The sequence below is a fragment of the Hyla sarda genome, chromosome 2 (assembly GCF_029499605.1).
Source record: "Hyla sarda isolate aHylSar1 chromosome 2, aHylSar1.hap1, whole genome shotgun sequence".
NCBI lineage: Eukaryota > Metazoa > Chordata > Amphibia > Anura > Hylidae > Hyla > Hyla sarda.
The window spans coordinates 423,454,988-423,475,424 of NC_079190.1; the positions used below are offsets into that span (position 1 = coordinate 423,454,988).

General features: G+C 42.4%; 1 protein-coding gene across 1 annotated transcript in view; it reads right to left on the minus strand.

Moving 5' to 3' along the window:
- Nucleotides 1-20,437, minus strand: part of TSPAN7 (tetraspanin 7) — a 128,720-nt gene that overhangs the window by 34,280 nt on the left and 74,003 nt on the right. The window contains exon 2 of the mRNA XM_056558929.1: nucleotides 398-586. Within this exon, the coding sequence (XP_056414904.1) occupies nucleotides 398-586 (189 nt within the window). The remainder of the gene's footprint in view (nucleotides 1-397; nucleotides 587-20,437) is intronic.

Consider the following 20,437-nt stretch of genomic DNA (forward strand, 5'->3'; position numbering starts at 1 on the left):
TTATTTCTTTATTTACTCACTATGTTTGTGTAAGGCAGTTGGGAAGGGGTTATTATTATAAAAAGGCCATCATGTACCAAAACTTACCATGTTGAACAGTCAGAGTACATACTGTATCAATTCACAAAAATAAAAGCAAAACACTGATGGGCAACAAGGCCTAAGATTTGTGAATGTCTAGAGGCTGGAAAAAACTGGGTATCCAGTGACAGATACATCATATTTTAACATGAAATATGCTGTTATGTTATATATTAATAAAAAGGAATGGAGAATTGAAGCCACATTCCAGATGATCTAACAAAATGCTAAAAAAACACCATAATCCTGTTCACATTATACTTTAATTCAACATGGAATCAAATGAAATTTCACTGGCATTACAAAAACTCCTTACCAGTTTTAGCATCCATGGGCTACCACGGCAAGTGGCAAAGCATCCAAAGAGTCCGAAGACAATAATGGTAGTTCCAGTTCCAATGAGGACATAGGGAGCATTGGTGGAGTTTTCAGCAATAAGTGAGATATATGTTCCTAATGTAAGTTTTCCCCACACTCCAACGGCTAGAAGAATGACACCGGTAATCTGAAATACAAAAAATAAATAAATAATGTATATAAATAATGTAACCAACATGCATCTCCTGCTTTAGTTGCAGAATTGGTTTCATTCAAGAGTACTCAACCTAGTCTATTGTTATTAATGCCACTGGATTCATGTCTAGCAAGGAAGACAATAAGCCTACATCAAGTAGCTGCTGCTAAGCCTTGGCTTTTGTCATGTTCCACAATGTCCTTCGTTTTTGCCTTGAATGGGAAGTTGGTACATTCTTCAGCTTAACAAAAGTAGAAATACTACATTAATGTGTGGGTTATTCAACTAGACCTTGAAAACGTGCACTGAATACAAGTGCCTGCTCCCATCATACCCAAAGTGCAGAGAACTATACGTACACTGAGATCCCTTTATCAACACAATGGCCCTGATTTACTATTGTAAACCAGACATGATTTGTGGGGTTGTGTGCCAGATTCTGGCACATTGCGTCAGAAATTCTGTCTGCGCCAGAATGTGCGTCAGAATTGGAAAAAAAACAAAAAAAAAAAACTTGACTAACTCTCCATTTTACTGAGAAAAACCAGAAAAAGGGGTGTGGGTGCCGGGAAAAGGGGCATGTCCCCAACATTGTCACAAAAAAAGCAACATATTTACTGAGGTTTCCACAGAAAATGTAGTGGATTTGAGCTGAGAAAACCCCACAGATTAGAGCATGTGTGAAAAAGCTAAATGTAGGGAAACCTTAGTAAATACCGTGAAAAAAATTATTGTAGGGAATTAAAATCCACAAAGAAAACTACACACCACTCTTAAATCAGGGCCAATATCTGTTGGACACAGTCAATTACACGAACACTTAACCACACAGAGGTCCCCTAGAATACAAATTTTTTGTATATATTCAGTAAGACTAGTTTGAAACATTAGAGCGTCTAATAGACAGGGTTCTTTTTGTTAGTGCATCTCCGAGATTCATGTGTTGGTGAAACTACTGCCACACGAGCCTCTGATAGGTGAAGGGGACTCAGAAGTGTTAGGGTATGTTCACACTGAGGAATTGGAGAGGAATTTCCACAAGTAATTCTGCTCGCTTTTTCCTCTCCAATTCATTCAGCAGTGAAATCCCCATAGAGTTGTACAGAATTTCTGCCCCTCAGTTCAAACTGAGGAATTTCTTCAAGCAGAATTCTGACGAGGAAGTCTGTTCCGCTTGAAGAAAGAACATGTTCTCTCTTTCAGGCGGAATCAGCGTCGTTCTCCCATAGAGATCAATGTTATTTTTTTTTGAGTCCGAAGCATTTCTGCGCGGAATTGGCGCACAATTTACACATGAAAAAAAAAAAACATTTTTCTGAATAGAAATACTTGATACTCCTCCTCCGCATGAAACCTGCATTTCCAATTCCACGCGAAATTCCGCACGAAATCTCTGCGAGTTCTTGTAGAAAAGTAACAATATTTTGAAGCAGAAAATTTCTGCTTGATTTCTGCCCCAATTCCTCAGTGTGAACATACCCTTAATCTGCATGTCATGAAGGAGAACATATGGGCTTCTACTGGAAGGATAGAGGGGCTACTTGGTGACGCACCCAATGACCTCTGTTGGGCATCTCCTAGATGCCATAATAATGAGGGCCCTGTCTCTAGTAGATGCCTATTAACAAACAGCTACTGGAAAAAGAAATGTTCCCCCTGAGGCTGCTGACCCACTGACCTATTTTGTAAAGGCTGAACTCCAATAAAGCAGTGGGCACATTAACAGAATTACTTTTCAACTAAATTCATAGTAGAATATTACATTTGAAATAAAAGCTACAAGTAAGACTACATTCACATATGTGTCAGAAGCTTATTTGCCCATTAAAATGCTCCCACTGGGATTATTAGAACAAAAAATATGGAGCAGGCAGATCTGCTGCACGATGGTCACCAATGGAATTGTCACTGAAAACAAAAACAAAGATATATTTAACCAGGGTGACGTAGTATAACAATGTCACAGGACCGCAACACCCAACTAAAACTGAGCATTTAATAGATACGCATTAGAATACATTATAATCAGAAAGTATGCGGTTATCGGATCCCAGGACTATGGGGTCTGAGAAAGTGGTCCGATTCTGGATCTGGGTATTCACCTTTTCCACAAGGCGTACTGTTTATCTTGTTATTGTGCAATGTTATCCATAATGATGTTTATTAAAGGAGTAGTCCAGTGGTGACTCTTAAGGGGGCCCCCTGCGATCTCCTGTACGGAGCCCCTACAGCCCGCGGGAAGGGGGCGTGTTGACCTCCGCACGAGGCGGCTGCCGACACGCCCCCTCAATACAACTCTATGGCAGAGCCGAAGCGCTGCCTTCGGCAATCTCCGGCTCTGCCATTGAGATGTATTGAGGGGGCGTGTCGGCCGCCGCTTCGTGCGGGGGTCGACACCCGCTATCTGGGCCGAGAGCCGGGGCCCCGTACAGAGAGATCGCAGGGGGCCCCAACGGTCGGACCCCCCGTGATCTCAAACTTATCCCCTATTCTTAGGATAGGGGATAAGTTTTTCACCACTGGACTACCCCTTTAATGGTTCATAATTGTTTGACCCATGATAAACCCCATTTTCTAATGGGGGAAAACCCATTGGGGAAGGATGTTTTCTGTGTTGAAACTTAGGACATGCATTTAAGGTTGTATTTTTTCCTCTAGTTCTTTGTTCATTTACTGTATTTACAGAATCAATCAGTCTACATTAATGTGATACTCATGTATTGCCATTCAGTGTTGCTGCCTTTTCGGAAAAGATAATGTGGTTTACATTTGGCAATATTTATGTGCCTTATTTTCACAGTTTCATTTTCTGGTAGGACCTTATTAATATTGTACAGGGTGGGCCATTTATATGGATACACCTTAATAAAATGGGAATGGTTGGTGATAACTTCCTGTTTGTGGCATATTAGTATATGTGAGGGGGGAACTTTTCAAGGTGGGTGGTGACCATGGCAGCCATTTTGAATCCAACTTTTGTTTTTTCAATAGGAAGAGGGTCATGTGACACATCAAACTTATTGGGAATTTCACAAGAAAAACAATGATGTGCTTGGTTTTAACGTATTCTTTCATGAGTTATTTACAAGTTTCTGACCACTTATAAAATGTGTTCAATGTGCTGCTCATTGTGTTGGATTGTTAATGCAACCCTCTTCTCCCACTCTTCACACACTGATAGCAACACCGCAGGAGAAATGCTAGCACAGGCTTCCAGTATCCGTAGTTTCAGGTGCTCCAGAATGGGCAAAACAAAAATTGGAACAGGACCCTCAGTTTACGCAGAAGATTTTGTTCAGTGATGAGGCAAACTTTTATGTGAATGGTGAAGTTAACAAACTAAACCACCGCTATTGGTCTGACACTAACTCACATTGGATAGATCCCTCCAAGACTGTTGGAACACAAAATTTGATGGTATGATGTGGTATATGGGGTACAAAGATAGTGGGGCCATTCTTCATCAATAGAAACCTCAAGGCCACTGGATATGCAAAATTGCTACATGATGATGTGTTTCCCTCTTTATGCACTGAAGCTGGCACGTTCCCTGAGTATTTCCAGCAAGAGGGTGCACCACCACATTATGGGTGTCAGGTCCGAGCATTCCTAAATGAACAGTTTCCTGGAAAGTGGATTGGTCGTCGTCGGCCAGTTGAATGGCCCCCAAGGTCTCCCGATCTGACCCCCTTAGACTTTTATCTTTGGGGTCATCTGAAGGCAATTGTCTATGCTGTGAAGATACGAGATGTGCAGCACCTGAAACTACAGATATTGGAGCCTGTGCTAGCATTTCTCCTGCGGTGTTGCTATCAGTGTGTGAAGAGTGGGAGAAGAGGGTTGCATTGACAATCCAACACAATGGGCAGCACATTGAACACATTTTATAAGCGGTCAGAAACTTGTAAATAACTCATGAAAGAATAAAGTTACGTTAAAACAAAGCACATCACTGTTTTTCTTGTGAAATTCCCAATAAGTTTGATGTGTCACATGACCCTATTCCTGTTGAAAAAACAAAAATTGGATTCAAAATGTCCGACTTCAAAATGGCCACCATTGTCACCACCCATCTTGAAAAGTTTCCCCCTCACATATACTAATGTGCCACAAACAGGAAGTTAATATCACCAACCATTCCCATTTTATTAAGGTGTATGTATCCATATAAATGTCCCACCCTGTATATTTTAAAGGGCTATTCCAGCCTTTGAGCCCAGGATGTCAAGTTATAATACTGTGTAATATAACAGTAAAATGAAAGTACTTTCAGTAGAAAAAAGGAATGGCACTCACCGTTGTCTTTTATTTCTTATTCTTTATTTTCCATAAAGTGCAGGTGCATAAAACGACATATCACCCGTTCGGGTGTGGACGCCAGTGCGCGTGCTTCAGGTAACAATTGTTTCGCTCCAACTGAGCTTCAACAGACCCTCAGTTGGAGCGAAACAATTGTTACCTGAAGCACGCGCACTGGCGTCCACACCCGGACGGGTGATATGTCGTTTCATGCACCTGCACTTTATGGAAAATAAAGAATAAGAAATAAAAGACAACGGTGAGTGCCATTCCTTTTTTTCTACCGAAAGTATTTTTTGGATTATGGATACTGTATCTTCTTGGGGAGTTGAGCACCACCTATCGTATAGGGATTGACCGGGTTCTTTCATAGGAGTCACGGAGAGTCTGGCAGTGCCAGCCAGCTTTCTCTAATCCAAGTCTTGAGTAAAATGAAAGTACTTGCAATACAGCACTTCCGGGTATGGGCCCGGAAGTGGCGCACAGAGGTAATAATAACGTATTGCACAGTAATAAAACTTGACATCATGGGCTCAAAGGCTGAAAAAATTCTGGAATATTCCTTTAATGCATTTCTATTAAACACTAACTTTAAAGGGGTACCCTGCCGAAAAACATCTTATCGTGCAGGTCCCACTGCTGGGGACCCCCGGATCTCCTGCATGGCACCCCAGTCATCTGTGCATGCAGCGAACTCTGCTGGTGACTGGTGACTACAGCTGCCACGCCCCCTCCATTTATGTCTATGGGAGGAGGCGTGACAGCTACTACATAGCCGTCACGCCTCCTCCCATAGACATGAATGGACAGGGCATGGCATGACTTTACCAACACAGAAGCTCCAAGCTTCCATGTTCTGGACGCCGCTGCTGCTGGCTCGGAGATCGCAGGTGTCCCCAGCCGCGATCAGGCACCTTATCCCCTATCCTTTTGATAGGGGATAAGATCTTTTCTGGGGAGTACCCCTTTAAGTGGGTGTTGTGCTCCTGTGACATCATTTGGACACCAAAGGAGCCCACTGGACCCCAGATAAGAGAATTGTATCGGTTATGTGACTGGATGGGACTGAGCAAAAAAATTATTGCATGCAGCTTTTTTTAACTGGTCTTTTGGAGGGATTCTGTGATGGAGGCCTAAGACGGAGCCTCTGACGGAAATGTGAACTGTTATCATCTGCGTTAGAAGTCTCCATTACATAATTTGTAAAAACATGGCAGACATTATAGCACAGATGGCAGTTTTTTTGTCTGGTAAAATACTGCTCGCCATGATGGAAGCGTGACAGCTCCCATGAGGACAGACGGGCATCAATGGTGTCCGTTATGTGACTGATCCTTCAGTGCTGTTATTTTTGTTGTTCCGACATAGCAGAACACTGAAAAGAACAGTGCAGATGTGAACAAGGCGTAAGGCATGGATAGCATTCTAATGACTAGATAATATAGTTTCACTTCACTTTTATATTTGTTTCTAGGAAACGTGACCAGAACTACTTCGACTGGCCTTAGCTTTGTGCTCCTGGCTGTTGGTTTGTTCAGGTACTTGATGTTTTTCAGGTGGTGTTTTCTCAAGCGCTTACAATGTATTTCTAAGCTCGTGTCTCTCTGCTTGCAGACTCATTGTTTTGTCCTTGAATATAAGAAATACACAGTGCAAAATGAACACTCCAATAAACAAAGGCAGTGAACGAGGTTATCGTGAGCAAATATATTACAAGATAAGCTTTAAACTAGAAATAATAGCCCATTATCTGTAGTCAGCTGCAGCAGGTGCCATATTATCAAAATTAGAATAATAATTTATTTATATAACGCCAACGTATTCTGCAGCGCAGTACAGAGCTTGACATCACTCAGGTTGGTCCCTGTCCTTACAACCTAAATTCAAAAATAGTGTCTTTCTGAAGTGTTGTCGGAAATCGGAAAACTTGGAAGAAACCCACACAAACACATAGAACATAAAACCTCTATGCAGCTATTCAAACAATGCTGTACAAAAAACATGTATCCCTGCAGCAACATATATACTAGATAACCAATCCAGGGCCAATCTCTTCCCTGTATTCGGCTTCCAGATTTAGGAAGCATTTTTTGGACAATACAAGTAGCAGAATATCAGGCAGCGGATACATTCTACAGCGATTTTCCGCCACACATTGTTGCTCAAGATTTGATTTCAATATGTAAAAGAATTTATTTGCATTTTTCCACCTCTGGTGCGTTTAGAGATAACCACTTAATCCGATAATTCTTCATGTATTATTACCTGGAAATGTCTTCTTTTACTGCCTCCCCCCGATTAAGGACCTAATGGAGCGTACACAAACAGCAAAGCCATTAAACAATAATTACCAGCCCGTACTAAATGTAGAAGCAGCGTTGTTTTGTTTTACGTTTATGTAAGCAGACTCTATTGAGTCACATGTTATCACGTGCTGGGTGCCAGCAGGATAAAGGGGAAGGAATTACATTATGTTACCGTTCCTATCTGCAGTGTTGCTACTATAAACATTTCCAAAGTTATTTGTGAACTATAGAGTACGAACAAGTCAAGTGCATTGCTGTAAACCACAGAGATATTGCTTACACCTTACAATTTCATTTCCAGCAGGCAGGTTATATTCAGGACATATGATAATCCTGGAAGAACCTTCAATTGGAAGTGATTACATGAAGTGTACACGATGGCATTTGCAGTGTAAGCAGTTCTGTACAATCAGCTATTAAGCCTACTTGCGGACTTATCCTCCTCTCACCTGAATTACACTATGGCATGTGACTACTGTGCCATCCCGTAAACACCTGCACTGGGTTTAGAGTAAATCTCTGTGCTACTTCATGTGCTTGAACTGTATATAGGCCAGGTATAGTAGATTTATATATCAGGAAGAGTATGAAAGGGCAAAATAAAGAATACAATTGAGTGATATGGCTTTTATCCTTGTGTTAAAGGGGTACTCTGCCCCTAGACATCTTATCCCTATTGAAAGGATAGGGAATAAGATGTCAGATCGTGGGGGTCCTGCCACTGGGGACCCCCGGGATCTTGGCTGTAGCACCCACCTGTTGCAGCTTCCGGCAGCGCTGGAGGCTCTCATCCTAACGCCTCACGACCACGGTGACGGGAGATCGTAACATCATGACTCCGCCCCCCGTGTGAGGTCACGCCCCCGCCCCTCAATGCAAGTTTATGGGAGGGGGCGTGACGGCTGTCACGCCCCCTCCCATAGACTTGCATTGAGGGGCGGGGCGTGACGTCACACGGGGGCAGAGTCGTGACGTCACGATCTCACGTCAGCGTGGTCGGGAGCCGAAGCCTCCAGCGTTTCCGGAAGCCGCAACAGGTGGGTGCTGCAGCAGAGATCCCGGGGATCCCCAGCAGCAGGACCCCCTATCCCCTAAGATTTTAAGTGTAACTGTCATTTCAGGTAGTGTTTCAGGATAAGTTGCCCTGTGTGTGTACATGAGGAGCAGCACTATCTCTGGCCATTATATACAGTATCTCTCATATAAGGGAGTACACCCCTCAAATTTATAATAATGTATTATAATATTTTATTGTATCTTTTCATGTGATAACACTGACCCTCTGCTACAATATATAGTAATGACTGCACAGCCTGAATAACAGTGTTTAATGTTCTGTCCCCTCAAAATAACTCAACACACAGCGATTCATGTATAAACCTTGGCAACATAAGTGAGTGGAAATGTCCAAATTTGGTCCAATTTGCTATTTCCCCTGCCCAACATCATATACTTGTTAGTGTTACAAGGTCTCAGGTGTGAATGGGGAGCAGGTCTCTTAAATTTGGTGTTATTGCGCTTACGTTCTCTCATACTGGTCACTGGAAGGTTAACAAGGCACCACCATAGAACTTTCTGAGGATCTAAAAAATTAAAATAAATGTTGCCCTACAAAAAGAGGGCCTAGGCTATAGGAAGATTGTCAGGGCCCTAAAACTGAGCTGCAGCACAGTGGATAAGACCATATAATGGTTTCACAGGACAGGTTCCACTCTGAACAGGCCTCATCATGGTAGACCAAATAAATTGAGTGCACATGCTTAGCGTCATATTCAGAGTTTGTCTTTGGGAAATAGACATATGAGTGCTGAGTGTTTAGAACATGGATTACTGGAACCATGTCCTGTGGTCCGATGAGACCAAGATAAACTTATTTGGTTCAGATGGTGTCAAGCGTATGTCGCAAAAAACAAACAAGTTTGCCTTGCCTACAGTCATGCATGGTGGTGGGAGTGTTATAGTCTGGGCCTGCGTGTGAGATTTACGCAGATATAACCTGTATATGTATTTTTTTTTTTTTTTGCAGATTTCTGCTTTGCAAGCTTTATCTCTTAGCTCTAAACTCCCATCCAAAATACTTGTATTGGTTTGTCTTGTAGACACAGGAGAATGTTAAGCTGATTTCCAGAGTAAACAATAGTCTCACAGGAGAGGGGGGAGAGGGAAGAAGCTTTATAACTAGAGAAAGAGTTTTTTTTTGTCTAATAAGGTATACTGACCACAGTGCACTCTGCTGACACCTCTGTTCATGTCAGGAACTGTCCAGAGTAGGAGAAAATCCCCATAGAAAACTTATCCTGCTCTTGACAGTTCCTGAGACAGACAGAGGTGTCTGCAAAGAGCACTTTGGTCAGACAGAAAAGAAATTTAAAAAGAAAAGAACTTCCTGTGAAGCATACAGCAGCTGATAAGTACTGGAAGGGTTAGGAATTTTATATAGAAGTAATTTTAAAATCTGTTTAACATTCTGGCACCAGTTGATTAAAAAAAAAAGTAGTTTTTCACCGGAGTACCCCTTTAATAGCTAACACTGCATGATTTTTGACACAGAAAACCACACAGTTTTCCCAACCAAAAAACACCCGGATTATGCCTGTGTGAACATGCCCTAAGGAGTCTTTTGTTACAATATATCAATTGGTTTAGCTCCTCCTCCTTTATATCATGATGCTGGCGGATCAGACTGCATGTTCAATATGTCAGGTTCCATTTTTCTACCAATATGGTTTAACCTGGTACGAAGATCCATCCTTCTCCTGTCGGCAGTGATAAACGTGCAGCTGACTGCATGTACCATCCATCCATCACCGCCGTCTGCTGTATTCTTTAATCAGTCCTATTAGCCAAATGGAACAAGATGTCCTTTGCTGTATGGGCTAACAGCAGAGAAGACCTGTTCACATACCATTCTGCATAGTCTGATGTCAGATCCTCTATAAGCGATGCTCTTTTGGCGTAGTTTCTCTCAATTCCGTTTTCTATCAAACCACACTTTTTTTTTTTTTTTTTTTTACTGTGGCAACTACCGTAGTTTGATAAATAGATCACAGACTGAGACTGTGCTGACTTTGGAAAACTTTACTAGAGAAAAGCTATTCAACCTGCCAAGGATAATATAACACAGACTGGCAGAATGACAAATATCAAAGCATCTGTTTTTCCCATTTGGTTTCCTATATAGGCTACATTTAAACAAAAGCATTTAAATTATAATAATGTGTTTATGTAACAAGTCATTTTCAGATACAAAAACATGAAGGCCAATTGTATTCTTAGGGCCCAAGCACATGAATGTATTACGGCTCTGTGTAACCCACAAGTTGTATGGGGCTGTAATACAGCTATAAAACTCTTAATGGGCCCTATAGAACGCCATATGCGTCGCTTATGATGCTATTCTTTAATACAAGTCCTGCAGCATAGGAAATTGGAGGTTCGCATAGACTACTTTACACCTACACAATGGTAATAGCCTAAAAAACTACTTGCATGTTGTTATAACTGCTGTTCTTACTTAAAGGGGCACTCTACCCCTAGACATCTTATCCCCTATCCAAAAGGGATAGGGGATAAGATGTCTGATCAGGGGGTTCCGTAGCTGGGAACTCCCGCCATCTCCCTGCTGCATCCGGCGTTTGTTTAGAGCGTCGGGTGCAGCGCCGGAGGCTCATGATGTCATGGTCTTGCCCCACTTGTGAAGTCACGGCCACGTCCCCTTAATGCAAGTCTATGGGAGGGGGCGTGATGGCTGTCACGCTACCTCCCATACACTTGCATTGAGGGGGTGTGACCGTGATGTCACGAGTCCTTGCCCCGCATTGCAAAGGTCGCTCCATGCACCGGATGTCTGGGGGAGCGAAGGTCGCTCCGTGCACCGGATGTCTGGGGGAGTGGCAGGGTAGGGGATACGATGTCTAGGGGCAGAGTACCCCTTTAAAAATGCATTGCTTTTAAAGAGCTCACATCTGAAGTATCTCATGACAAACCAGTCAGGCAGTAAGGAAATCGGTCTCTCTCCCCTGCAGCTGTCATCTGTCAAAGCACAAAGAGTCCCACTTTAGGAAGGAAGCAATGAAACACAAATCCTTCACACTATGTCAGGACTGATTTTCACTCAGCACCTGCTAAGTGAATCACACTACACTACTGCTTTTCCTTTGCACCTCTAGGTCATTTTTTTCTGTACCAATTTCCTATGTCTTTGCCTGACAAAGAGTCCCGTCTGGACTCAAAACTTTCTGTTGCAAGAATCCTACTAAACCAAGTTGTTATTTTTATCAACCTCGGGTATGGATCATATCTATCATTTAGAACCATCGGAGAGGGGAAGCATCGTACAACACAAGTCCTTTTTTTTTTTTTTTTAGTTTTCCTCCAAAACAACCAGAGGTCACTTGAAAATGTGTAGAGCCAACAGGGGGTTGGCTCTACACATTTTCAAGTGACCTCTGGTTGTTTGGGGAATATGACCTCCATATCACCAGCGAGTCTACAGGCACATTGAGGTGTTGACGCAATCTGGTGGGCAGTGAACAAATGAACACACTGTGTGAACGCTATCCCTGATCCTCTGCACTAGGAGCGCACATTTTTCTCAGTCCGCTCTCACTTTCTGCTTCACACCAAAGGCTAAAAATTCTACCCCTGTAGAAATCACTAATCAGATCACACATAGAATACTGTGTACAGTACTGGGCACCATGTAGAAGAAAGATATAGTGGAGCTGGCAACCAGAGTAATGGAAATGGGAGGACTACAGTACCCAGAAAGATAATTTTGTTTAGGAAAAGATGGCTTAGGGGCGACCTAATAACTATGTATAAATATATCAGGGGACCTTACAGAGATCTCTCACATTATCTATTTATACCCAGGACTGTATCTATAACAAGGGGGCATCCTCTACGTCTAGAGGAAAGAAGGTTTCTACACCAGCACAGATGAGGGTTCTTTACTGTAAGAGCATGGAGCAATTGGCACCAGCCTCGAAGTTTTTTTTGCCTTCCTCTGAATCTACACAGCAGGGATATAGGTTGAACTTGATAAATTCAGTTTTTTTATTTTTTTTAAACCTTATGAACTATGTAACTATGAAAAGCCGAATTCATGTCTATTATCTTTGTGCCAATTGTAATTGTTAGTAATTAGTAGTCTAGACAATTCAATTCAAAATTGGACCACATCCACTCAGTACTGCTGTTATTGTAGCATCAGCATCAGATCAACCAGTAATCCACTGTATGGGTGTATTAAATAAATAAAAATTCCAGTAGGTCGAACTTTATCTTGAAGACCGGATTATCAAATTGCATTATTTTATTCCACAGAACAAGAATCTGCATCATAATTGGGCCTATATCAGATGGACGTCTATAAGCAGAGAACTCGGATTTCATGCCTTCCATGTACAGCAGAATGTATTTTCTACCAGATCATTTCGTTGGAACCATAAACTACAAATTGCTTTTTACTAAGCAGCTTTGATCTTGACTAGTATGAAATGCTGGCATGAAAAACTAAACCAGAATGGGTTAGGATGGAGATCAAGAATGATCTTGTGGTAATGGGACACTTCCAATCAGGCAAGAGGAAAAATAGGCCTAGGATTGTATAACACAGACAAGTACGTAGACATTTGGCATTTTATAACCACTGTGGTAATGAGGTCTACAAATGTGGCCTTTTCTCTAGAAAATCTATTCTAGAGGCCAGGGTACCGGCTCTAAGGTAACAGAAATCAGGTTTTAATAATTTTTAAGATACAAAAAATATCTTACGTTTGCAATAGAGCAGAAACAATATAGTAAGCTGGTTAGCATAGCAAAATAACACACCAAGATATGCCTAGTGCACCATATGAGGGGGCTATACATAAAATAGGCATATATTGCCCAGTCCAAGATGGGAACCCTGGGGAAACTCTAATTACTATATATATATATGGTGAGTTACAGAATTGGAATTTCCTCTTAATGGAAAGTGGCATCATAAGACCTTCCATAACTATCCATTAAATGTATATCTACTTTTAGAGTTGAAGGACATTTCGCCATAGGCTATGTTCACATTTGTTACTGCACATATTTCGCTGTATACACTGGCTTACTTGCATAACAATGGGCCAATGTATACCGCAGCATACACAAGCTATACCATTCATTTTAATACACCAAACATGGTGGTCTAGTGATTTGGTCAATTTCTGACCATATATTGGAAGTTTGAGGGATTCAAGAGAACTGGAGAGTGAAGACCATGCTTTAGTGTCCCATAAATTAGTTGGGCTTGGGTATTTAGCAGCATATGTTCGCATAGTGTTCTGCCAATGTATACAGCGAACATAATAAAAAAAAGTGTGTTAATATAGCCTTCATAGATAACCTACCTTTCTAAGGGTACTGTTAGGTACTGAGGATATTTTTATGACTAGCAACTTGAAAAATGCGTCCTCAGAATTGAGCAAATATTAAAAACAATGTTTGCATCAAACAGACATCACAGTGTAGTACAGAGCTTCTGTTTATAAAGCCAAATGCCATGGCTACACGGTTCACAAACAGTCAATGCTTGCCGGCAGCTCAGTCAACAGAGGTGCTGCAGTTCATCAGATATGTCGCTGCTGGCCGCTTTCCACATCCACAGCTGATATACATGTTTATTTAGGAAGTATTCATAGCCGCTTATCACAAGGCACTTTTTGTGCAGTAAGCTTTGTCTAGATAAAATGTTATTGGACGTTTCCTCACCGAAAAATGCACGGAATACAAATTATATAGATATCTACTATTGTAGGAACACAGTGTAATAAGATTTCCTATTATTATTGTTTAATAACGACCAAGCAATAAACTATTCATGGCCTATCCAGAGGATAGCCAACCATAAGCTGATCGACATGTGCACTACACAGACTATGGGACCGGAAGCAGTTGGCTCCATACTCCGTGTAGTGGTAATGCCAAGTTACTGCAGCCAACCTCGTACGGAGCCAACTTCTACTGGCTCGGTGTATTCGTGGGTGCCGATTAACTGATATTGTATATTCCTGGAGAACTCCTTTGATAAAAAGTTACTCTGTACCATTTCTCTTTCCTATCTGGGTAAGTAGCACATCATAAAATAAATACATCTAATAAATACAATGCCAAAAGATTGTGATCAGAGATCCAGGAAAAATTATTGCAACACATCAGTTTAATAGTAATACCATATATCGATTATTTCATTAAATCCCAGATAAAACAAAAGTGAATGAACTAAAGTAGTTTCTTTAGTACAGTAGTAGAGTTTTACAGTCCCAACAACCTTTGTAACATGGCGGAGCACTAAAATATTACGTCATGGATTAGAATAGCACTAAGGAGCCATGACAGCATTCATGACAGCATAAGTCATGACAGTTTTTTGGGTGGAAATGATGCCAGAATTCTGTCACATTTGCAAAAGTACATTTTCCTACATATAATAATAAGCATAATCCAGACTAAAATCTGCAGCAGCAGAATCCAATAAAAATTCACATTTTTTTTTTTTTTGCTACATATGGCCATACACTAATAGAGTCTGTCAGGTTTCCATCAGGGTTGTTGTATTTTTTAAAAGGTAAGAATAGCTCTGCACACTTTGCATAGAACCATGTGTTATTTTTTCATTAAAGGGGTACTCCGGCGCTAAGACATCTTATCCCCTATCCAAAGCATATGGGATAAGATGCCTGATCTGTGACATCACAATACTACGGCCCCGTGATCGGCAGTCATCAGACCCGGAGCGAACATGTTCCGGGGTCTGATGGTAACGGAGTGCTGCGTCAAAGATCACGGGGGTCCCCAGCGGCGGGAACCTCGTGATCTTTGACGCAGGACCCTGTTACCATCAGCCTCCGAAGCATGTTCGCTCCGGGTCTGATGACTGCCAATCACGGGGCCGGAGTATTGTGACATCATGGCTCCGCCCCCGTGTGACATCACGCTCCGTCCCCTCAATGCAAGCCTATGGGAGGAGGCGTGACAACATGTTCGCTCCCGGGGCTGATGGTAACGGGGTGCTGCGTGAAAGATCACGGGGGTCCCCAGCGGCGGGACCTCCGCGATCAGGCATCTTATCCCCTATCCTTTGGATAGGGGATAAGATGTCTTAGCACCAGAGTACCCCTTTAAGGTCATGGCTAACATTTATTCTGTATAGCTCTATTGTACAATTACCCCAAATGGGGGCTAACTGGCTAAACTGAACCCTTTAATAACCACCCTCTGTTTCCTATCATTGAGCCAGTTACTTACCGACTTACACACATTCTCTCCCAGTCCAATCCTTCTCATTTTATGTACCAATCTTTTATGTGGGATCGTATCAAATGCTTTGGAAAAATCCAGATAAACGACATCCAACGATTGCCCCATGTCCAGTCTGGAGCTCACCTCCTCATAAAAGCTGATCATGTTAGTTTGACAGGACCGATCCCACATAAACCCATGCTGATATGTAGTTATACATTTATTTTTATCAACATACTCCAAAATATCATCTTTTAGAAAACCCTCAAACAATTTACATACAACGGAGGTTAAACTAACTGATCTATAATTCCCGGGGTCACCTTTTGACCCCTTCTTAAATATTGGCACCACATTTGCCATGCGCCAGTCCTGGGAAACCTTCCCTGTCACTATAGAGTCCTTGAATATTAAAAATAGGGGTCTGACTATTACATTACTTAATTCCTTTAGAACACGGGGGTGAATGTCATGTGGACCTGGTGATTTGTCTATTTAGATTTTTTATATGCGAACTGTACTTCTACCTGGGTTAGACCGGTGACCTGTACTGGGGAGTTTACTTTATCTCGCTGTATTTCATCTGGCATTTCATTTTCCTCGGTGAATACAGTGGAGAAGAATTTCTTCCTCACCTTTTTTTAAAGGGCCAACACTTTCATTTTTGACCTTTTTACTACCATATTTATTGGGGTATACCACGCACCGGCCTATAACACGCACCCTCATTTTACCAAGGATATTTGGGTAAAAAAAGTTTTTTACCCAAATATCCATGGTAAAATGAGGGTGCGTGTGTGCGCGTGTATACCCCGATACACCCCCAGGAAAGGCAGGGGGAGAGAGGCCGTCGCTGCCCGCTTCTCTCCCCCTGCCTTTCCTGGGGTCTAGAGCCCTGCTGCCGGCCCTTCTCTCTCCCTGGCTATCTGCGCCGCTGCCCGTTCTGTCCCCCTGACTATCGGTGCCGGCGCCGATAGCCAGGGGGAGAGAAGTGGCGCCGACAGCCAGGGGGAGAGAAGGGGCAGCGGCACCCATTGTCGGCGCCGTTGCCTCCCTCCATCCCCGGTGGCATAATTACCTGGGTCGGGTCCGCGCTGCTGCAGGCCTCCGGCGCGCGTCCCCTGCGTCGTTGCTATGCACGGCGCGGCGCACTGACGTCATGCGCCGCGCCGTGCAGCGCATAGCAACGACGCCGGGGACGCACGCCGGAGGCCTGCAGCAGCGCGGACCCGACCCAGGCAATTATGCCACCGGGGATGGGGGGAGGCAACGGGGCAGCGGCGCCGGCAATGGGTGCCGCTGCCCTTTCTCTCCCCCTGGCTGTCGGCGCTGCTTCTCTCCCCCTGGCTATCGGTGCTGGCAATGGGGCGCCGGCACCGATAGTCAGGGGGACAGAACGGGCAGCGGCGCCGATAGCCAGGGGGAGAGAAGGGCCGGCAGCAGTGCTCTAGACCCCAGGAAAGGCAGGGGGAGAGAAGCTGGCAGCGACGGCCTCTCTCCCCCTGCTTTTCCTGGGGGTGTATCGGCGTATAACACGCACATAGACTTTAGGCTAAAAATATTAGCCTAAAAAGTGTGTGTTATACGCCGATAAATACGGTATTTATATAGTTAAAGAACATTTTGGGGTTAGTTTTACTCTCTTTGGCAATGAGTCTTTCTGTCTCTATTTTTGCAGCTTTTATCTGTTTTTCACATAATTTTATTTTGTCATTTATTGCCCCCTTAACGTTTTTATTCATCCATATTGGTTTTCTTTTATTTCTGACTCTTTTATTCACATAGGGTATATACATCTTACAGTGAGAATTTAAAATATTCTTAAAAGTCTCCCATTTAGTGTCAGTATTCTTGTTTTTGAGGACATTATCCCATTTTATATTGTTAAGGGCTTCTCTGAGTTGATCAAACTTTGCCTTCCTAAAGTTCATTGTTTTTGTGGCCCCTCGAGAGATTCCCTTATTGAAGAACAAGTTATAATGTATTATATTATGATCACTATTTCCTAGGTGTCTTTCTACTTGCACATTAATTACTCTGTCAGGTACGTTGGTTATTATTAAATCTAGTAGGACGCCCCCTCTGGTCGGGCCCTGCACCATTTGGGACAGATAATGGTCTTTAGCTATAGTCAGAAACCTGTTTCCTTTATGAGATTCACAGGTCTCAGTCTCTCAGTTTATATCAGGATAGTTAAAGTGTCCCCCATAATTATCACCTCATTCTGATTTGCTGCCTTGTTTATTTGCCTCAGTAATTGATCTTCTGCCTCTTCAATTATGTTTGGTGACTTTTAGCAAACCCCTATCAGAATTTTTTTAAATTATTATGTCCATATAATTCTACCCATAATGACTCCGTAATAAGGAGTGCTGGGATTCATTTCTTTACATTTGTATTTACATTGTCCTCGTGCATCCCGCCGCACTCAAGTACCGCCCTATACTTATCCAGTTTATCTACTGGATATGCATAAAAATTTGTGAGGGCCCGAACGACAGCAACGCTTTGTGATAATCAGTCAGTAAATAAGTTTTTTGGCTTTTTTTATTCAAATTTACAAAGATGAATACATGAAATAAATGATGATTTTGTATTCATGAGTCTTTTCCTGTACTGTATAATTTATTCTCAACACCTAATGAACAACATGAATGCAGAGATTTGCGCTAACAACTAACCTTGAATACTGAGTGACACATAAGCGTGCCTGCGCACTTCACAGTAAGGAATATATGCAAATATACAACTGTCTACCTACCCCATCTTAAACGCTAGTTATTGATATTATTACGGCTCCTAATCGATGGCGAAAATAATAAAATTTACAAAGACTTATGACTTCCTGAAAAAATACGGGGTTAAATGAGGTCACACAGTTAATGAACAATACAAATGCCAATATCATGGATAAGAGGAAAACAAGGTTTGATTTAGTACATACAGACTTTCATGATGGAACCGGAGAAAGACTATGGAGACTATCCAGAGAAACATCAATAAGCTTCAATGTGTGATAATACTACAGGGCTACAAATGAAGAAAAACTTCAAAAAGATGGGTCTACATGGATATTTTATTCCATTTTTTGCATTTGCCATCTACAAGAATAGAGTATTGAGCAGCTAGATTAATATTAAGAAAGCCATGAGAGTGAACAAAAGTCACAAGAAAGCTGGACGCAAGACAGCGACTTTAAGGCTATGTTTTTACGACAGAATTTCTGCATGAATTTATAGCCAATAAACTTTAATGGGATTCTGCTGTCCTATTCACACAGATTTGGTAATAGGTGCGCCCATTAATTCTATGGAGCTAATAAAATGTAAAGTATCATGGATCATATTGCGTGCAGACTATGGGAGTCATATTTAGCTAGCTACACAGTAATCATGTTTCTCCATAACTGGGGATCTTTTCTCGCCATGTTATATTAAAATAAAATATACACATAAAATACCACCCTACCACTTCAAAATAGACAGAAAACATTTTTTGAAAAAATATCACACTGAGGCTAAGTTTCTACTTGTTTTTTCCTCTGAGAGTTTTTGGGAAAACTACCACTGCAGTTTTTGAGCCAAAGTCAGAAGTGGGTCAATAAGGGAGGAGAAGTGTAAGTCCTCCCATTATATGTCCTATTCCTTTTGAATACATTTCTGGCTTTGGCTCAAAAACTGCAGTGGCAGTTTTCCAAAAACCGCCAGAAAAAAACCAAGTGGAAACTTAGCCTGATAGTTTAACAAATAAAAAGTTACATCTAGCATGTCATGTCTACGTTGTTTCTGGTCCTGAAGACCAAAAGTACCCTGAACTGCTGAGGCCCCTTTCCCACTGCCGTTGGGGCCCGGCAGTGTGACGGCCTCTGCAGAATAGCGGGAGAAAAATTACAGCATGTGCCGTCTTTTTCTTCCGCTATTCATAATGGGTCCTGGCGACCCCCTTTATAGGGAATGGGAGCCAACGGGACCCGTTGTTTGCCGTTTCTCCCAGTTAAGAGAACGGCCAATAAAGTCAGAAAAAAAAGTAACTTTGACGGCCATTCTCAACGGGGAGCAACGGCAGTGTGAAAGTAGCCTGACAAAAATAAATGCAAGTGGGTTACCAGCATAATAACAAGTGAGCGGCTATATGTTGGCACCATATACAAGAGATATTCTCCTCTAGAAGCCATACTTAAAGGGCACAAGGTGCAGCATTATCCAGTTTGGTTTCTGTGGGATTCTTATGGATACAAGGTAGAGCAGGGCGCCATAGAATACTAGTCATGCGGAAATACAGTGATGTTCTATTCAGGATATAGACAGAGCCATTATATGGGAGTGTGATGTGCGTTGGACATATACAGTATAACCCTCCAATGTGGATTGTGTTCTGACTTGGATTGCTGCCAGGGGTATCTGGCAACAACTTCTTCCTCTCTCAGGGTGCGTTTACACGCTCTTTGTTTTTGCAGGTTTTCCGCTGCGTATTTGAAAGGGGCGGGCTCTTCTTGGCTGTCCAGAGCAGATTGTCTGCGGCGAAATTTATGCTGCGGAAAATCCGCCGCAGTCCCTACTGACTTCAATGGGGCTTGCGGCGGATTTTCCGCAGCGTAAATTCCTCTGTGGAAAATCTGCTGCGGATAGCCGAGTAGAGGCCGCACCCTTTCAAATACGCAGCGGAAAACCTGCAAAAACAAAGAGTGTGTGAACGCACCCTCACAAGTCAAAACACGCACCTAAAGCTGAGGTGGACAGGTATTGGGAGAGATAGCTGTTGGCCAAATGCTATCTTCTATGTATGGCCAGCTTTGAACTAGGATAATCCCTTAGTGCCCCAAAGTCCTAATTTGTCTGTTATACGGTCAGCAGCATGTCCATCACGTCCAAACAATCTCTGATCAACGGTTCTTTGGCCCAGTTATCCCCATATGATCACACAGAAACTGATAGTAGTCAAGATATGCAAACATGAACCC